At 37.2% G+C, this 15036-nt stretch overlaps 1 protein-coding gene across 3 annotated transcripts in view; it reads left to right on the top strand.

The window, feature by feature from the left end:
* Nucleotides 1-15036, top strand: part of LOC148365002 (rapamycin-insensitive companion of mTOR-like) — a 33394-nt gene that overhangs the window by 3606 nt on the left and 14752 nt on the right. For all 3 annotated transcript variants that reach the window (XM_088335370.1, XM_088335369.1, XM_088335368.1), the window contains exons 3-28: nucleotides 1356-1453; nucleotides 2779-2843; nucleotides 3714-3845; nucleotides 3989-4052; nucleotides 6942-7068; nucleotides 7179-7348; nucleotides 7629-7696; nucleotides 8075-8142; nucleotides 8232-8314; nucleotides 8507-8594; nucleotides 8673-8763; nucleotides 8854-8920; nucleotides 11153-11233; nucleotides 11337-11437; nucleotides 11518-11683; nucleotides 11898-11999; nucleotides 12149-12195; nucleotides 12277-12412; nucleotides 12506-12705; nucleotides 12801-12927; nucleotides 13183-13347; nucleotides 13804-13880; nucleotides 13965-14043; nucleotides 14174-14283; nucleotides 14360-14447; nucleotides 14530-14622. In XM_088335370.1, the coding sequence (XP_088191496.1) occupies nucleotides 1356-1453; nucleotides 2779-2843; nucleotides 3714-3845; nucleotides 3989-4052; nucleotides 6942-7068; nucleotides 7179-7348; nucleotides 7629-7696; nucleotides 8075-8142; nucleotides 8232-8314; nucleotides 8507-8594; nucleotides 8673-8763; nucleotides 8854-8920; nucleotides 11153-11233; nucleotides 11337-11437; nucleotides 11518-11683; nucleotides 11898-11999; nucleotides 12149-12195; nucleotides 12277-12412; nucleotides 12506-12705; nucleotides 12801-12927; nucleotides 13183-13347; nucleotides 13804-13880; nucleotides 13965-14043; nucleotides 14174-14283; nucleotides 14360-14447; nucleotides 14530-14622 (2693 nt within the window). The remainder of the gene's footprint in view (nucleotides 1-1355; nucleotides 1454-2778; nucleotides 2844-3713; nucleotides 3846-3988; nucleotides 4053-6941; nucleotides 7069-7178; nucleotides 7349-7628; nucleotides 7697-8074; nucleotides 8143-8231; nucleotides 8315-8506; nucleotides 8595-8672; nucleotides 8764-8853; nucleotides 8921-11152; nucleotides 11234-11336; nucleotides 11438-11517; nucleotides 11684-11897; nucleotides 12000-12148; nucleotides 12196-12276; nucleotides 12413-12505; nucleotides 12706-12800; nucleotides 12928-13182; nucleotides 13348-13803; nucleotides 13881-13964; nucleotides 14044-14173; nucleotides 14284-14359; nucleotides 14448-14529; nucleotides 14623-15036) is intronic.

The raw sequence follows: 15036 nt of genomic DNA, 5'->3' as shown, positions 1-15036 counted from the left end.
AGCAGTTTCAGATCCGCTCTCATGGCACCTTAGTTGTTTCCCATTCTATGTGACATTCAGGTTGCAGAGACTATGTGGTTGTTTTAAAAAGAACATTGTGTATTATTTTGCACCTCTTGGTCTTAAAAAATAAATTAAATAAAAAATACCTATATGGATTTGAATAATTAGCAAAAATTACATGAAATATGTAAACGTGCATTTTCTTAAAGCAATTTGTATTTATTTTACATAACACAAGGCTCCATGAGCATCCTAGTGGTAAAATATGTCATTCATTAAAAAACAAAAAAGCAATTTATTTGAATAATAGGCAAAAATACATAAACTCTCATGCAAACGTGATTATTTTAAATACTGTTAGGTCAGGAAATTAGTATTTATCTAACATAAAATGACATGATTGTCTCCTATTTTGCTGCTGCGGGTACCCTCAAAAACCTTGGGATTAATTTGAGTCTCCTTAGTTTGTATTCTTCCTTGGCTGTTTTACGACAAAATACAGCAACAGCTTGCGGTCAAATAGTACACAGTATCATTTAAAGTACACAACTTTTAATTACCTGCATTTCCGGTTTGATTTCAACTTAACCTAACCTTTTGAATTTTACGACCATAGCAATGTTTGCCCAAGTGCCCATTTGTTGTGAAGACACCTACTGTACCATCTTAGACTACTTGAATGTCAAGTTTTCTCTTCTAAGTCAAAGTAAAATAATGTTTGAACTCTTAAAATGAGTGTGTTGTTATTGTAAAAATTAAACAAAAACATGTCTAATTTATTGCATCTTTTTTAAGTCATATTTTCAAGCACCAACTCAATTTTGGCTCATATACCAATACTTTGTTTCTTAGTCCGAAAAATCAGTTGTGAGTTCACGCGTGTGTAGTTTATAACACTTGTTTTGAGGAAGTACTTTGAGTATGGTAGTTTTTTTGACCCTGTGTCAGCATTGCCACTGACTACAGATGAGACTGGTGCACTCAGCTGAGAATGCCTGTCTCCCTGTGACACTCAACAGAATGAACAGTATAAAAAATAACTCACTTTTTCCCTTGTATTCAACTGAATATTTTTCTTTTTCTTTTCTGTTGTCGTTTATGAAAAAGTTGAATCAAAACAAAAACTAAGCCTACAGCAGTGAATAGAACTCCAAAAAGAAATTCCCCTCTCACGGTTACTTTTTACCGTCTAGAGTCTAGACTATGCATTTATTATACACACACAGTATTAGTTAGACCTGATAAACCAACTTCCTTCCTGCAACATATCCATTGTGCTTCCTGACTGATGCGACAATTTGGCCCTTGTAATGCATAGTACAACAATATGTTTCAAATTCTTTGTCTCACAGAACCATCAGAAAACTTCCGGGAAATCCTACAAAATGTGGCTAAATCACATGGAGTGAGTAACATGCGAAAACTTGGCCACTTGAACAACTTTGTCAAGGTAATTTTGTTTATTTGTGCAGCATGACATGTTTATGCTGTTTTGACACCAATGGCATTGTGACATAAGTTGAACCCACTGGAAGACTGCGGAAAGGGAATGAAGATTTAGCCAGGGATTAGCTATCAATGTTCTTATATTTTGGCGTCTAACCAGATCTGTCCTGGAGCATTTTTTTTTTGCACAACTATGATATGAAATGTCTTGTTTAAAATATTGACCAAAGAAACAACCAATCAAATTTTATGATATTTGATATGTGAGTCACTTCTTTGAAGGGATTTATGAATATGTTCCCGGTGCGACTAATTGTTGAACTAAGTGAGAATGTAATGGATTAAATGCCAAGAAAAAGTTCAAGTTGTGTAACTGCTATTCATTGACCTTATTAATTCTCCTGTTTACAAAATGGCAGGGACATTCTCTGTCTACCCATGTTTTTCTGTTTCTTCTGACTCCTTATAAGGATTCTGGGACAATCAAGTTGACCTAATCCCTTAGAGAATGTTATAAATCCCTTTTCGAGTTGCTTCTCATCTCTTCTTTCACGTTCATTGAATGGGTTTTGACATCAAAAGTTGGGCAAAAACAGAACACCTTCCATCTCATCACCTTTGAGTACCTCATTATCTAATCCCCCTGAAGCTTTCTTCCATTTTCTCTTACAAGCTGTGGTGCTATTTCGGCTTTACACAATTTGTTTAGAGTTTCAAAGATAAATGTATCTTCCTGCCACACTCACATGCAGAGTCCTGTTAGTTGGTGCAGTCATACAGGAAGGATAATGATGTGGTAGATGCTTGATTTTGTTAGCCGCTTCCGTGTCTAGTATGCCTGGTGTTTTGCCGACTATTGATTGCAGCTAATACTGTTGTCTACATTCTTCTTTTACAGACCCTGTCTTAAAGATTGGCTTATTCTAATTATTGTGGAAACTTGTATGTTCCAGTATTTTCATTGAGTACGAGAAAGGGTCCGATTATGAATTAAAGGCCCCCCATCTAATATTTGCAATATAGATCTATCTTGTAATCTAACACTGCATGGCTTTATTACTTCTAATAAATCAAATGTATTTACAATCCGAGAAGATACACACTACTTGTGAGATATATTCCTACTGTGTTTTAAATTTATATCTTTTTTGATCCAGCAACAGTATAAACAATTTGGTGCAATTGCAAAAAAATGTCTAGGAAAAGTTCGTTTGGAAAATATTTGTTTTGTCTCTTCATTTTCTGAGGCAATAAAGAAGTGTACTTTAATTGTAGGTGAACTACTTGCTATTTTTAACAGATACATTGTAATTGATATTTGTCTTTCAGCTGCTATGCAGTGTTGGGCATCAGGAGGAAATCTTTGGGTTTACGTACGAAGAAATCATTGTTTGGTAAGTAATGTTTTTCCACTGCAGTCAAAACGCATTACAGATGCTCCCCTACTTACGAACATTCAAGTTGCGAAAAACGGTAGATACGAAGATTTTTTTCGGGATATCGAAAAATGTTCGGAGATTGCTGTAAGTTAGATTTTGTATTGTGCACCTTTTTCCGAGTACAGGACAGTACTGTAGTGCTTCTTTCCGCTGCTACCAGGGTGTGGCGCTGTGAGAGCTCACCCAGCATCCATCCCAGAAAAGAATTTCCTAGTTCGTGTGCAAAAACATTTACATTTATATTGTTTAATATCTCGTGCTTCCATTCAATATGGTTGTTGTAAAGTGTAAAAAAAAGAGGCAAGCAGATTCTTTTGAAGTGAAAGTGGAATAAGAAAGCTTGATGCCATTGAGAAAATGGTTGGATCACTTTTTTTCGGCCACTTTCTACCACGGAGGAGGAAGTCGCCTAACTCGTGAAGCTCATCTTCCAAAAGTAAGTTAAACTTAACTTTATCTTTATAGAACATATTATTTTTTTATATGTTTACTTTTTAGTACAAAACAATACAGGTTACTTATACAAGCCTTAAACATACTTATATAAACCATAAACATACATTCCCTACAAAGTATAGCACTGAAGCAACTTACCATCAAATTCAAGGAACGATCGTCCGGAACGTATTTCGTTCGTAAGTAGGGCAGTCTCTGTAGTCTGAAGTTTTAAATGTATGCTTAGCATTGGATTATTTGTTTAGAGATGTGAGGAAATTTTCAATTTAGCGGTAAATATATTTGCTGTAGATCTGGGGGGGAAAAAAAGCATTTATTCATTTTTCTTCGTTCTCATTTTGGACTCATTTTAATTCATTGTTGTTTTAGTCTGCGATTAGCTTTACTGAATGAGGCTAAGGAAGTGCGTGCTGCTGGGTTGCGGGCACTCCGCTACCTCATTCGGGACACACTTGTGCTGCAGAAAGTCCTCAGACTACAAGTGGACTATTTGATAGCCAGGTAAAACAGTTTTATTTCATTAAATGAATTCGTCCTTTTGATGTTAACAATTTCTCTGCCAATCAAGACCATGATCTTTTCAAATGACAGTTTTCTTCGACTGCTTGTTTGTAGTAAAAGCTATCATGTATTTATTTTATTAGGTGTATAGACATCCAGCAGAGCAACGAAGGGGAAAGAACTCAAGCTTTGAGATTAGTACGAAAGGTATACACATTTTTTCTGTTCTTCTGTCTAAAATAATTAGCTTTGCAGTCAAGGTTATTTATAGCTTTTTCAGTGCTTTACAGTAAACCTTCTCCACACAAACACACAGAGAGTAGCTCTTTACTAAAGAGAGTTATGGACCCATTACGAGAACTTGAGTTCAATGATGTATGCTCCCCTCCATAGGTATTAGAACAGTGAGCCATTTTTTCTTTTAGCTGTCAACTGAAAATATGTTGGTTAAGTAAAAAGACAAATGAGACGACTGAAAGAGGCTAAAAAAGCATCATAACGGAACAAAAATTTTGTAAGTGGATTAAAGCTAATGCTTTTATTTTTTTCAGGTTTATGGCCCTTAAAATTATGTTGTAAAAAATGTATCTTTTAATATACTTATTAATGTTTCTTATAAAGTCATTGTGTGTTTGACAACCAAGATGAGATGAGTGTGTCCACTGATCTGTTCTAAAAATAGTTAATAAGTTTTTTGAAAGAATGTTGCTAATTTGCTATTTATTTTTTCCCAATGATTATCAATCCAGAGTATGGATCGACCGATAATCAGCCCGAGATGATATTTGCAGATAGTCAAAATATATGCAGATCTTGGTATCAGCCTTTTTTTATTACTGTATTTTCTGGATGCTAAGGCGTATGTAAAAATGCATAATTGGCCCGGAATTTAAAAGTAACCAGGTGTGCTTTATATTCCGCAAAATACTGTTGGATAAAATTGTAAATTAATGCAGTAATTATTTGTGTTTGGTACTCCACAAGGGTTTACGGTATACTAATGTATTTGTGCTCTGATTGATCAATTTAAAATCATAGCTGACCGAAATCGCAAATTATTGTATGCAACAGGAATCAAATCCCGGGTCTTGGCAGTGAGTGCGCCGTAATATAATCTCTAAACCACCAGTGGTACAAATGACATCTGAAAAAACTTTGTAATCAATCTTATTTTCACACTGTTTTTGCTCACGGTGTCAGAAACAAATGTTAGGAAATGGAGAAAACAAGTTGACCTGAAAGATATAAATAAATGCAAAGTCCGATTCGTCATCAGAAACACTCAAAAGTTGTTTACCTCATTGTGCTCTTTTGCGTTTGATTATACCTTTTGAGGAAGACTTTCTCTATTCTCGAACATTCATTTCTGGCACCGTGAGTGAAAATAGTGTGATTAGGAGAAAATATTGAATGCCTTTTGTATGTCATCTATGCCACTAGTCATCTTGTGATTAGGTTGTGGCGTTCTCACTGGTTCGATTCCCATTGCATATGATTTGTGATTTTGGTCAGCGACATTTTTTGACTAATGAATAATTGCACTGATGTATACCGTAAGTGCGACAGTTAGGCACAAATAGATAAGGTATCCTATACTGTAATTTTATTTCCATGCTTCTAATTTTTCAGTGTGCCTTTTAATATTAAAAAATATATGAGGAAAAAATTCTCTTTGCAGGTGCGACTATTAGTGCAGAAATAATGGTAAATTGATGGCAGATTAAGGAATCCATTTAAACAGCGTAATTTTGTTTCTGGTGACGAAAGAGCACCTGTTAGTATGTCGTGCTCCTGTACATTCATGTTCATAGAAATAGCCGATTGTCTAGTACAGGGGTGACGAACACGCGGCTCTACAGGTTCATGCGTCTCTTCGCCAATCAGAATGCGGCTCTTTGCCTCATCATATTTTCTACATACTGTGGCTCTTAGCCTCGTTTCATGTTTAGTTTTTTTCCACTCTTAAAACACACTTGAATCCATCAGAGTTAATAACAAATAATAAATAATATTTTGAAATTAATTTGGCAGATTTGTTGTTTTTATGCTGCTCCGGACACATAACTGACAATCATCTGCGTAGTTTACGCCTAATGCCGGGAAATTAAGTAAACATTTCTTGAGCGTCAGACTGTTACCCTCATGGTCAAAATGGCAAAATGCAATGAGAAACGGAAATAAGGGTAAATGGGATATAATGTGTTTTTAATTGTGTGTTTGTGTGTGTCTGTCTGTCATGGCAGGTCAGTGCATGGTGTGGCTCTTTGACTCTCACAGTTAAAAATGTTGGCTCTTTGTGTCAAACGTGTTCGCCACCCTTGGTCTAGTAACACAATAGCCAAAACCCATCAGTCACAATTTTATGTAGTCATTCTTGTCCCACACAAGGCAGCAGTGGAGAAGTCACCCTACCAAACTTTGCATTATAAATGACTTAAAGCTGCATTGAATACTCGCTACATTTCAAGGATAACTCCTGAATCAAACAGTGGAAAGTTTAGTAAACTGGCTTAAAACAAAATTTGTTGCTAAGTTACTACATTGACCACATCTGGAAGGAAACTGTCCACATTTCTACTTAAATAAATAATTTCTCTACTGATTGATTGTTGTGAAGAACGGGGAGATAATTATATTTAACGTGATTAAAAAATGTGGCCATAGGTTTGTCTTGAGTCCACAATTAAAAAAAATCCTCATGAAAGTATTTTATTACTTTAAAATAAAAGAAAAAAAAACCTGAAGAATTTCTTTTTCACTTAAAAACATGTGCCTTCCTGGTATCTTAATTAGGTTAAGTGTTGCATTTTGTTTTATGTTTAAGTGTAATGCCAACTTTTTTTTACCTTACTGCAACTAAATATCGACTTAAAATATGTTTGACTTGCCCCATTGATAACTTTTTTTAATGGCTAACAGAAATAGATTGATGGGAGGTTTCATTATACGGTACAGCTGTAGGGGTTATTTTACTTCTGTAATTCTTTTTTAGGGTAATTCAGTGTATGAGTTCATATATAGCAGTGTATGACTATTTTTAAATTACCATGATTTGATCCATCTGTATTGGAATTCATCTTTTCTTGCCGTTTTTAGATCATCACTGTCAATGCAATGCTTTTCCCCACCTCTATCGCAAACTCTCTTATCGCTGTGGGGAGTGATGGACTACAAGAGAGGGACCGAATGGTCCGTGCAGCCATCGCAATTGTCTGTGAGCTAGGTCAGATGTTTTTGTTTGATGGCCTTAGCTTGCCAATTAGTAATATATCAAAGTCAGCAGGCAGTTTTAATGACCCAATATGTATGTGCACTCTTTTTGTTTTTCTCTAGCCCTAAAAAACCCAGAGGTGGTTGCCAAACGAGGAGGTCTAAGCACTATATTGAAGAGTGTGATTGACTGCCAGCTGAGCCGCATCAATGAAGCTCTGATCACAACCATCCTCCATCTTCTCAATCACCCATGTACTCGTCAGTACGTGCGCGTAGATGTAGAGTTAGAGGTATAACATGCACACACACACACACCTCTTACTCTGAGTGTTTCCCCATTGACTCATTGTTTAGACAATCATCTTGGACTAAGGAATCCCACCAATAGTTCCAAAAGGCACATGGGCGTCTTATGACATCAGTCAAACTGCTAGAGGATTTTCATTAACTTTTTAGTCAAATTCCACTTAACGACTGAGAACAAGAAAGAAATTATTTGTTTGGTTGACTTTTAGAAAGTTTGCTCAATTGTTGACGTTTTTTTGGTGTCCGTCTGTTTTCTGTCAATAGCAAATCCTTGCACCTTTCACTGATTTCCACTACCGTCACAATGCAGACATGGCTGAAGGCCAGCTCAAGTGAGTATGTAGTATGAACCAGAAACAAACACTTACAATTGTGGCAGGTTTTTGTGTGTATGCTCTATATTCTGAGCTCAGTAAAGTGACCACTGTGCATAGTGTTTGTGTAGTGTTTATATGTGATGGGCCTTATTTTCTGGGCTGAGAATGTCCAGCGCAGTTTTTTTTTTTTTATAAATTCCTAATAATCACATTGAGCGATTGTCTTTTTCTTACCCCCTTTTTAAAAAAAGAATCTGTGTATTTGATGCAAGTTTCTTCTAGTAAGAAAACCTTTAGTTAGAATCTTTGAAAAGACTCTCCGGTCCATTTATAATGATTTTTGTGTGAAGAACACAGTGTTCTGTTTTTAATGGGCGTGTTTATTCTCGACAGAGAGGACAAAGAGGCCCGTTTCTTATCAAGTAGAATGGCCATAGTAGCATCTTTTCGCTCTTGGTCTGGTAAGGATTCAAACTTTATACGATTTGAGCTTGGCTTTTTTACGGTTGACTAACAAAAATATGCCTGTTTTTTATTATTTTTATTATAGGGATTATAAATCTATGCAAGTCGGGAAATTCTGGAATCCAGTCTTTAATTGGTTTGCTTTGTATACCAAATGTGGAAGTTAGGGTGAGTGGTTTTATTACAAACCTAACAATGTGTCAAACTATACAAAATAAATATACTTTGGATGTAAATTGATACAAGATGTTTTGATTTTACTTATTGAAATGTTTAAAATGTTTTTTCTTATTATTAATGCTGTAGTGTACATAAGAGTATTCAAAATCATTGTAATCTTTACCAACATTGTCTTTGCAGAAAGGCTTGTTGGAGGTGTTATATGAGATATTCAGGCTCCCTGTTCCAATTGTGACCCAAGATTTCACAGAAGCTCTCTTAAGTATTGGTGATTAATATCAGTTGTCTTCCTCATAACTTTTACACTTTGTAATTGGTTGAAGTTAAATGTATTTTTTCCTGTCAGATCCAGCTAGGTTCCAGGACACGTGGAGACTCTCTGATGGGTTTGTAGCTGCTGAGGCTAAAGTTGTTCTTCCCCATAGAGCGCGCTCAAGGTGAATAATTTTAAAAACTGAATTTTAACAAACCAGATATTTTTTACCCAATAAATTACTGATTTTGTGTTATGCTGTTCCATTTGTCAGGCCTGACTTGATGGATAACTATTTAGCATTTGTGCTGTCTTCCTTTATCAGCAGTGGGCTGTTAGAGGTGGGTGTTTAATGATTGGTGTGTATGTGTCCCATTCATCTGCACGTCAGCTATTCCACATGTTCTAATGCATGGAAAATAATTAAGTCTTGACGATGATCTACTTTTTATTAACTAATCCTACATTCTATTCCTCCTTTTACCATCTTATTTGAGATAACTTTTTTGCTGGGTTATACAGTCGTGTGCAAAAGTTTGGGCACCCCTGATCATTTTCAAGATTTTTCTTTATAAATCATTGGTTTTTCAGATGAATATATATAGCATATAGCAGACAAACACAGTAATATCTGAGGAGTGAAATGAAGTTTATACAGGGATGTGATTTTTCCGACTATAGTCGGAATTCCGACTTTTTCACTTTCACTTTTTCACTTGCGTAGCAAACAAATTCAAAATCCGACTGTCTCACTCTTACCTTTATTGCTCTGGCGCACCCTGGCGGCCGTTAGAAAAATTGGCCGCATTGTTGCACAAGCTGCAGGGACTGAATGAACTGCATTTGAACTTACCTTGCAGTATTTACAAAAAAATCAGTTATGTGGGCAAATTATTTTGTTATTGAAATCTTCTAAAGATTTTACTTAAATGATAAATTTAAGCATGGTTTTGGACAAGTAAATTGCTTAAAACCCAGGAGCCCCCCCTGCGCCCCCTGACCGGGCTACGCCCTGGACCCCCTGGGGGGGCTGCGGCCCCCAAACCCCCAGCTAGGTTTCAGACTTTTTCTCCTCACGTCAATCACAACCCTGTTTATAGGATTTACAAAAAGTGTGCAATAATTACCTTAACAAAAGTAGGCAGGTGCCTACATTTGGGAACCGTTGTTGTTTTATTTTTTCAAATACCATTAGCACTAATCACTGGAACACAAAATTAGTTTGGAAAGCTCATTGACCCTTGACCTACATACACAGGTGAAGCCAATCATGAGAAAGGATATTTAAGGTGGCCAGTTGCAAGTTGTTCTCCTCTTTGCATTTTCTCTGAAGAGTGGCAACATGGGAGCCTCATAACAACTGTCAAATGACCTGAAAACAAAGATTGTTCAACATCATGGTTTAGGGGAAGGATACAAAAAGCTAGCTAGATTTCAGCCGTCAGTTTACACTGTGAGGAACATAGTGAGGAAATGGAAGAGCATAGGCACAGTTCTAGTCAAGGCCCGGAGTGGCAGGCCAAGAAAAATCTCAGATAAGCAGAGGCGAAGGATGGTGAGAACAGTCAAACTCAACCCAGAGACCAGCTCCAAAGACCTACAACAGGATCTTGCTGCAGATGGTGTCACTGCGCATCGTTCAAATATTCCGCGCAACTTGCACAAGGTGATGCTGAACGGGAGAGTAATGTGGCAGAAGCCTTTTCTCCGCACATGCTACAAACCGAGTCGCTTGAGGTATGCTAAAGCACATTTGGACAAGCCAGCTTAATTTCGGAATAAGATGCTGTGGACTGATGAAACTAAAATTAAGTTATTTGAACATAACAAGGTGCGGTATTCATGGCGGAAGAAGAACACAGCATTTCAAGACAAACACTTGCCACCCACAGTAAAATTTGGTGATGGGTCCATTATGTTGTGGGGCTGTGTGGCCAGAGCAGTCAGTATAAGCAGATTCTTGTGAACTATGTTCTAGAATCAGTGACAAAGCTGAAGTTGCGCCGGGGCAGGATACTTCAACAAGACAACGACCCCAAACATTTCTCAAATTCATGCAGAGAATAAAGTACACTGTTCTTGAATGGCTATATCAGTCCCCAGACCTGAATATTATTGAAAATCTTTGGTCTGATTTAAAGCAGGCTGTCCATGCTCGGAAACCATCAAACCTGACTGAAGTGGAGATGTTTTGTAAATGAGAATGGTCAAATATACCATCAACCAGAATCCAGACCCTTATTGGAAGCTATAGGAAGCATTTAGAGGCTTTTTCTGCAAAAGAGGGATCTACTAAATATTGATGTAATTTTTCTGTGCCAAAATGTATGCACCTGCCTACTATTGTTTAAGCAATTATTGCACATTTTCTGTGAAACCTATAAACTTCATTTCACTTCTCAGATATCACTGTGTTTGTGCTAATGATATAATTAACTGAAATTGCTGATCCGAACAACCAATGATTTATAAAAGAAAATCTTGAAAATGTTCAGGGGTGCCCAAAATTTTGCATACCATTGTGCACATCAATTATATGATTCTGCGTTGAAAATATTTACATCTTTTGTCAGGGACTTGTTGAAGTGGTGACGAGCAACGATGATCTGCTCGCCGTCAGGGCCACCATCATCTTAGGCGAGCTTTTGCATATGGTATGGCGATGCTGTCTCTTTGTATGTTAAGATGATCGAAAATAATAGATAGCACTTTTAAGGAACGGTCGTTTTTTTTTTAACCTGTGTGTCCCATGTTTAGGCAAACACCATTCTCCCACACACTCACAGTCACCACCTGCACTGCCTTCCTACCCTTATCAACATGGCAGCTTCCTTTGACATCCAACCAGAAAAACGACTGTAAGTACCTTCATGCTTGTAACAGCAAGCTGATCTTAAACCGTGATTGCTTTATGGACTTATTTTAAATTTTTGTTCAGTCGAGCTAGTGCAGCTGTCAACAATCTAAAGCGTTTCCATGAGAGAAAGAAGAAAGGTTTCAAACCGCACACCCTCTATCTAGACCACATCATCCGCAAGTCTGTGTCCTCACATAGCCGCAGAGAGTCACACTCACGCGCACAAAGGGACATCTATGTCATCAAGGTAACCTGCTCATTGAAAACTTGAAGTTTAGCACAGTTTCCCCTTTAAAATGGATACCTTATGGAAACATTAAGAAACTCAAAAGCAGTACTAGTTCGTTGAATATAAATAGAAAACTCTTTCTCTCCCTAATGGTTGTGCACTAAACCAACCTGTCAAACTTTTACTTTTGAAAGTTTCTGCTGGTTTTACTTAATATTTTTTCTTTGTAAAGGACACAGAGGAAGCGTTGATGATGAACCTAAGAGACAGTCACATTCTCAACCATAAGCAAAACTTGGAATGGAACTGGTTGCTCATCGGCACAATTCTTAAGGTCAGAAAGCATTAATTTGCACCATTAGGTCTCTCTCGTGCTGTCTTTTTTTAAAATATTTTTTAATCATTTCTTCTCAATCTTAAAATTCTCGTACTTTTGCCTTTTTAGATTATTCTAGTATCAAAATAACCATTATTTCATTCCAGTGGCCAAATGTAAATCTCAGGAACAACAAAGATGAACAAATGCACAAGTGGGTCCAATAGACAAACTTGAAACCATCAGAATTTTTAATTACTAATCAATGTGGTTCTGATCGTTACATTTGATTCAGGTTTGTGCGGAGGCTGCTGTACTTTTATAAGCCCAGCAGTAAATTGTACGCTGGGCTTGCATTGGATCACGTTAAAGCGAGACAACTCACTGTGGTTGGCTGTCAGTTTGTTGAGTTTTTAATGGACTCAGACGAGGTGAGAACAATTGAGAAAAACACATTATTTCCCTTTCCTATCCTGGTTTATTTTTTTATACTCAATTTTGCGCATGATCTATTAATTTACTAGGATGGCCAGGGATACCTGGAAGACCTCGTGAGGGACATGGTGGCATGGCTGTCTTTGTCTGCTGGCCTGAAGCCTGAGCGTTGCTTGCAAAGTAATGGCCTGCTCACCACACTATGCCAACACTACTTTCTGTTCTTGGGGACTCTCTCTGCTCACTCTCAGGGAGTCAAACTGCTGGAGAAATGTGGCCTGTTTCAGTGGTGAGTGTACAAGGACTACCAATACCTTGACCAATACATTTTCAATGTGTTCATGTATTGACTATACTTCATTTTCCTGCCTTGGCTTTTTGCAGCCTGCTGAATCTCTGCTCTGTGAAAAACCAAGATGCTGTGTTAAAGCTTGCTGTAGCCACTCTGGACTACAGCAGAGATGGTTTGGCCAGAGTGATCCTCTCTAAAATCCTTACGGCAGCTACTGATGTAGGCAAAAACATTGAAAGAAGTTACAATCAAACATATTTTTTCATGTTTTTAGAATTTTCAATGCGGGCCTTCTAATACTCTGTGACTGTTTAAGACCTATTCATTATTTAGGATATTGTAAAAGAGCATTTCCTTAGAAATGGTTTAACTTTCACACTGTAGATTTTCTTTTTTCCCCCATTCTATTCATGATACTTTTTAAAAAAAAAATTCCCTGTCCCTTATGTCTCAAACAACACATTCTGTTTGCAGACCTGCAGACTGTATGCCACCAAGCACCTCCGTGTGATACTGCGAGCAGGTGTGGAGTTCTTTAGCAGCTGGGGCATGGAGCTGTTAGTTACGCAGCTTCATGACCATAGCAAGGCTGTGTCAATGGAGGCCCTCGACATTCTAGACGAAGCCTGTGAAGACAAGGTGATTCTGGAGACACATACCAAACTCGAAATCATATTTCTTTGTCCCTTATGCACATTACCATGTTTGATTTCTTAAATGTACCTGTTTGAAGCCACCCGTGACTTGAATATATCAGAAAAAGTTGTTGTGTTGCAATACTATGCATATAGCCCAACAAAAGGTGCAAGACACTGAGCTAACTCACTAAGTGATGGGGCCAATTATTTTACTAAACATATGCAATATACTCATATACATCATTTATAATATAATTTATATATGTAAAATTAACCGCTTCACGGTTACCTCAAAGTTAGGTCACTTGTACCCTGTGTTTTGAGTAAAATAACAGTTGTTGTTTATTGGATTAATCTAGTAACGTGTTTTTACCCATATTTGTTACACTTTAATCAAGTCGAAACTACTAATAGACGTGTTTTGGTAGCTGACAAGAAATTTTTGTTCATTTGGTAGGCCAATCTTCACGCACTCATCCACCTGAAACCAGCTTTGTGTCACCTTGGAGACAAAGGCCTTCTCCTGCTTCTTAGGTAAAGGGGAATCTAATATTTGAATTTTTTATTTTACATCCTTGTGTTCTCTTCAAATCATTCTACAATTTGCCTTAACTGCAGGTTCCTGTCTATACCTAAAGGGTTTTCTTACCTCAACGAGAGGGGTTATGTCAGCAAACAGCTTGATAAATGGCAGAAGGTACACACAGGAACACAGGAGATTGTTGCATTGATTTATTTTGCCAATGTACTTTTTTGAAACCAGAAGGTGTCATTTGAAATTAGTTTTTTTTTTATCGCAAAGCTTTGATTTTTTTATTTTATTTTAGGAATACAACCTAAAATATGTTGACCTAATAGAGGAGCAACTCAATGAAGCTCTGACAACCTATCGCAAACCTATTGATGGCGATAACTATGTAAGACGCAGCAACCAAAGGTAAGAGGCTGATGTTGCCCAGGTAGATTTCCTTTTTCATCCAAAAAATACTTCCAATTTCATTGCTGCCCTCCAGGTTACAAAGACCAAATGTCTATCTCCCTGTGCACTTGTACGGTCAGCTTGTCCATGATAAGACAGGCTGCCATTTGTTGGAAACTCAGGTAATTGTTAATCTGCGGTGTTTTCCATCTATGTGGAAAAAAAGCACATTTCATTTGAAATGTTATCTCTATTTGTGTCCAGAATATAGTTCCTGATCTCAGCTACACGGTTCGCTCCCCGATGCTGGACACCTGGGAGGGCATCAAACAGCTGAAGGCTGCTCTCTGGGCTCTGGTCAGTTTCACTCACTTTAAGCTAATACTCATAAGGCAGGGGTGTCCTAGTCAAATTGGCAAAGGGCCAAATAAAAAAGTTTTCTACAAGATAGGACAGGACTGATCAAATGTTGACAATTTTGAAAATGGCACATATACAGTAGATCTGAACCTAATTGAACCTATTGAAAAACTAACAAATATCTTCCGATATGATTAGATAAATCAAGCAATATCCTCCTATGGTAATATTTATTTTTTTAACAAGCTCAAAAAGATTAATTTCCTTGATATGAACATTCTCATAACAAGAACATTAAAGGTGGTGTCTGTGATTTTGAAATATTGTCCTGGCTGACGCCAGTATCTGGCTGAAGTCCTCATTGGAGCTCCTTTTGTTGCGTGTGCAAGTATGTGGAATTATTAGATGCTT

The sequence above is a fragment of the Urocampus carinirostris genome, chromosome 5, assembly GCF_059441175.1.
Source record: "Urocampus carinirostris isolate Australia breed hairy pipefish chromosome 5, RoL_Ucar_1.0, whole genome shotgun sequence".
NCBI classification, from domain to species: Eukaryota; Metazoa; Chordata; class Actinopteri; order Syngnathiformes; family Syngnathidae; genus Urocampus; species Urocampus carinirostris.
The sequence above is the reverse complement of the archived record's forward strand: the minus strand, read 5'-3'. Positions and strand labels throughout refer to the sequence as shown.